Source organism: Panthera pardus, unplaced genomic scaffold (assembly GCF_024362965.1).
Source record: "Panthera pardus isolate Hobbes unplaced genomic scaffold, ASM2436296v1 HiC_scaffold_333, whole genome shotgun sequence".
Classification (NCBI taxonomy): Eukaryota; Metazoa; Chordata; class Mammalia; order Carnivora; family Felidae; genus Panthera; species Panthera pardus.
The window spans coordinates 223398-228165 of NW_026526914.1; the positions used below are offsets into that span (position 1 = coordinate 223398).

The following is a 4768-nucleotide window of genomic DNA, read 5'->3' on the forward strand; positions in this document are numbered from 1 at the left end:
AAAGGAAATGGGACCAGGATGAACAGACATACGGCCAACGAAGGCCTGGGGAGGGTCCCTGTGAGAAGATGGCCAAGCATTGTGGGAGGAAGGGGACCGCTGTCTGTGGGACAGACACAAGCTCCAGGAATCCCAGGGCCCACGGTCACGGGTCTTTCCTGTGCACTGCCACACACGGGAGCAATGGGCAGCCCATCATGAGAGGGGGGTGTGTGCTTGCCAGTGTGTCACTTTCCAGGCAACGGGGACAAACGGCAAGAGCGGCGCGCATGATACGCAGCCTCCCCTAGTGTGGCGTCCTCTCCACGTCACACACCTCTGGTCACCGACCTTCCCTAGCCGGTGCACTGCTAGACTGCTGTCATGACATACATGTCTTCTGGGAGCAAGGATGGACGTAGAGAGTATGCAAAGGAGGCTGAGCAGATGGAAAACCGGGGTGCACAGACAGCAGGCGCACAGCTGACATGCGTCTCCCGGACAGCCAAGGTGATCCGCTGAGTGGATTTGTCGGACTAGGGGCACAATGAACAAAGGTGGCGGTGTAAATGGGCAAAGCGGGGAGGTCCCCCTTTACCCGTGTGTGTAGATAGCCGCGTGCCCAGCGCAGCGTGGAATGCAAAGGTCGCTTTCGCATGGCCAGAAGCCAAACAGGGCACCCAGAGCGCACAGAGGGCCGGCTGCAAGCCCCCCGGAGGAGTTGCACTGCACGGGGCCCAGAGCCTTCCTGCCTATGCAACAGACGCGCCCCAGTTTCCGGGTGACCTAGGGGCGGGACCGCCGAAGCCACGCACGCCACCGTCCCTATGATTGGTCCTGAAGGCAGTGAAGCGGCCTGGGCGTGGCTTGGAGCTCCCTCAGCCTCAAAGCCGCAGGCGCACACCTCTCACCACAAAGGCCTCCGAGGCAGCATCGGCATAGCGATAGCCACCGCCGAGGCATCCTGGGTACAGCACCATGCGCATGCGCATGCGCATGCGCATGCGCCCCCTCGACCTTTGGGCTCTGGGAGGAAGGGGGAGCGAGTTGCCAGCCATTGCCCTCAGGGCTCCACTCACTGGGTCTGGGGAGGGGGGCCGTGCTTTCACCTCCCGCTTCGTCGTCGGTAGGAGCCACAGTTGGTGTCTCGGGCCGGGGCCGCATGTTGCGCGACTCGTGTTTCCGAAACACTGGGGATGCCCGGAGCCCCCATGCCGCCTTCGACCGGGAACGGGGCGGTCGAGAGACGAGGGCCCGTGGGGACACTGGGTCTCCGGCAGGGCCGGAGGTGCCGCAGGCCGAAGGCTCGCAGGCCACAAGCGAACAGCCTGTGCAGGAAGGCCAGGCCCGACCCGAGAGGCAGGTGGGCGGCCCCAGCGAGATATCGGTGCCGCTGGTGCATGACATAGTGGCGGTGGAGGCGCTGTGGGGCCTGGCGGAGGAGGAGGTTGAGGTGGCGGCCGCGGAAGAGGACGCGCCTGGGGCAGAGGGGCATGAGCAGAGGAAGAAGGGGGAGGAGGACGAGGAGCAGGAGCCGGGGAAGGAGAAGGTCCAAGTTCACGAGGAGGAGGACCTGAAGGGCGAGGGGGAGCAGCAGGACCAGAAGAGCAGAAGGAGGAGGAGGAGGAGGAGGAAGAGGGGGAGAGGCAGCAGGAGTAAAAGATTAGAAGGAGGAGGAGCAGCAGAAGCCCAAGCAGAAGGAGGAAGAGCGGAAGGAGGAGGAGTTGGCGGAAATGAAAGGGGAGGAGCAGGAGCAGCAGGGTATACAAGCGGGCGCGGCGGCGGCCACGGCGCCGGCCGCGGCGGGTGGCGGTGGAGGCATTGGCGGCGGCAGTGGCAGGGGAAGGGGACCAGGAGGAGGAGCAGGAGGAGGAAGGGAAGGCGTGCGAGCCATTAAAGGGAGAGCAGAATTGCAAACCGAGGAGGAAGAGGAGCAGGAGAAGGAAGCGCTGGAGGAGCAGCAGCAGGGCGAGGAGGAGGTGGAGGGCAAGGAGGACAAGGAGGAGCGGGTGGAGGAGGAACAGAAGCCGAGTGAGCAGGAAGGCCGATGGGTGGAAGAAGCCCAGGAGCTGCAGGTGAAGCAGGCTAAGAAGGAGCAGGTAGAGTCAGGCCTCCGTCCTTGCCCTTCCCCACTGGAGGCTCTGGAGGCTCTGGAGGCCCTTCAGATAGAGCTACAGCCGGTGAATAAACAAGCCAGCCGGGAGCACGCTCGACTCAAACTCAGGATGTGGCAGAGGCGGCAGCGACATCTGCAGCAGAGAGGTGCCCTTATCCAGGGCATCCGTGGTTTCTGGGCCAAGGCTGTATCCTTCCTGCTGCTGGTGGAGGGTCCACAGGGGGCTGGGCTTGCGCAAGAGGAAGGAAAGGGAGGTGCCATTTAGAGGAACCCAGGACAGGGACTGGAGCTAAGCCACGCTCCAGTGGCCGGGAACGTGCAAACGTGATCCCATCCGGTGGTCCTGGCTCTGCAATGAGTGTGGGAGGAGGGCAGTGCCGGGGTGGGGGAGGCATGTGTGCTTTACGTCGCACCTGGCACGGAAACAGCGCTGGGAGAGTGGGGAGTGGCGGTGGAGGTCCAGGCCAGGTCGGGGAAATGACCGAGGGCTTCTTCCCACACAAAGCCGCGTGGGGGCACGTTTCTGGGTCCCGCTAAGCATCTTGCTGCGGGGAAGGCGATGTGAATGCCCACTGGTCGGCGCGAGACCGGATGTGTGCTGTCTGGCTGTGTGGAAGTAAGCGTCCTCAGTGTCCTCACGAGCACACAAAGCTAGGCGTGGTTGCGGGCGTCTGGGCATGCACAGCCTCCTGTGCGTGTCTAGCAGAGCCCTGCGCGATCCTGAGACCCCGTGGGCCTGGACGCAGCCTGTGGGGAGGGCTTGAGACCCTGGGGGAGGACGCCAGTCCCGGGGGGAGGACGCCTGGATGCTGTCCACACTGGTTCTCTGGTTCGAGCTCTCTCACGCCCAGCACCTGAAGGCTCTTTGACCTGCGGCAGTTTGTGAACCACCCTCAGATGTCAGCCCTGATTAGTAAGCCCGATGAAAGCATGCTTCGCCACATGACCAATTTGAAGGTCGGCCTGGGAGTGGGAGGTGGTGTGGGTGGCTGGCTGTGTGGGGAGGGGAGGTGGTGGGGAGAAGTGATGTGTTCCTTCCTCAGGGGAGGGCGGGTCTCCTGGAACAAGATTTCACATTTCAGCCCCACTGTACCACGGCAGGTGGAGGAACACAAGTTTCCCAGGGAATGCCGGAAGATCCTGCTGTTTTTTGGCAAGAACTCCTACTTCCAGAATGAAGTCGTTACGAAGGAGTATGTCCTAGGCCTTGATGGTAAGTGTCCACTGACTGCATGGGCGGCAGTGGGTGCAGGGTTGAATGTGATTAGTTCTCTGGCGCCTTCTCACATACTCGTCTTCCTGCAGGGTATAGGGCGTCTCATTCCAGTCCCATCCAGTGGTACCCAAGGTACAGACAGGAGGCCTACAGACGCAGGCATGACAACAGCAGCCTCAACTTCTTCAACTGGTTCTCTGACCACAGCTTTGCCGGCTCTAGCAGGATTGCTGAGGTGGGGCCCTGTAACAAGGAAGGGAGGTGATTTTCATGGGTTCCCCCACTGCGTGGGATAGCTACCTGAGGCCTGGCCTGTCTCCCCTACCAGATAATCATAGAGGATCTTTGGCCCAACCCCCTGCCGTATTTCAAGATGAAGGAGGCCCCAGGAGAGAGAACTGAGAGGGAAAGAGGTGAGCAGCCAAGGGTGTGGGCACGGAAATGTGTGTCATGGGGTCCAGGGCACAATTCTCTTCTGCATGGGGGCACCGAGACTCACAGCGGCACAGGAGGTGACCCCAGGTCAAAAGGGCATCAGCCTGAGACAGGGAGTCTTAAGAAGTAACGTGTCAAAGAGGCTTTGCCCCTTTGGGGAGCCTGAAGGTGGGAAGGGGGCTAGACAAAAAGAATGAGCAAAGCGGGACAACCAAAGCTGGCTTATCACATAGCACGGTGACAACTGTCATTCCCGGACCATGAACCCCACCCTCAGGCCTCCTACCACCATCCCACATGTTGTCTGGCTTCTGGATCCCCTTGTCAGCTTTGGCACAGCTTATCACACCCTCCCATCCTACTTTCCGTTTGGAAACATTCAAGCAACCTTACTCAGGGCCAAGATAAGACTCTCACCTGTCCTGTGTGTGTGTGTGTGTGTGTGTGCGTGTGTGTGTGTGTGTGTGTGTGTGTGTGTGTGTATGTGTGTGTGTCTGTCTGTCTGTCTGTCTGTGTGTACCCATATATCCCAGGGATATGCACGATCTTGAGAAGAGTATGAAGGAGCGTCGCACTTCATCGACCCCAGTGGAAACCCTTCCGATGCTCACCGATGGTCCACAAGATTCTCCTGGCCATGAAATAAGGACAAGGGTGGTGGTGACACGTGGCGCAGGGCGGGGGTCCAATACATTTGAAGAAATATAGAATGGGAGATAAACAGCATGAAGTGTTTGTGTGTGTCTTCCTCTCAGGTTCGCTCTGGGGCGTGTCCATGTATACATGCGGCTGTCCAGAGGTGTAAGTGTTCTGTGCCTGCACATTGGAGTTCCAAGGAAGGGCGGGACGTAGGACATTGTCCGTAGGGATGGGTCACACATTGGGATTGCATGTGAGGTCAGTAAGATTGAAGCAATGGGGACTTGAGTGAGGGAGGCCAGGGCACAAACCTGAGAGAAAGGCCAGTGCCCAGGTTCATAGCTTTCCTGTGAAAATGAGGAAATTCAAGGAAACGGAGAGGC

The 4768-nt window shown here is 60.0% G+C and overlaps 1 protein-coding gene across 1 annotated transcript; it reads left to right on the top strand.

Annotated features, from left to right (window-relative positions):
• Positions 1 to 1141: 1141 nt before the first annotated feature.
• Positions 1142 to 3690, top strand: LOC128774536 (testis-specific Y-encoded protein 3-like; the record flags this gene model as incomplete). Its single annotated transcript, XM_053893602.1, has 6 exons — positions 1142 to 1324; positions 2124 to 2282; positions 2975 to 3052; positions 3197 to 3308; positions 3401 to 3546; positions 3640 to 3690. Coding segments are annotated over exons 1-6 (729 nt in total), but the record flags the coding sequence as incomplete, so codon positions are not given.
• Positions 3691 to 4768: the final 1078 nt, after the last annotated feature.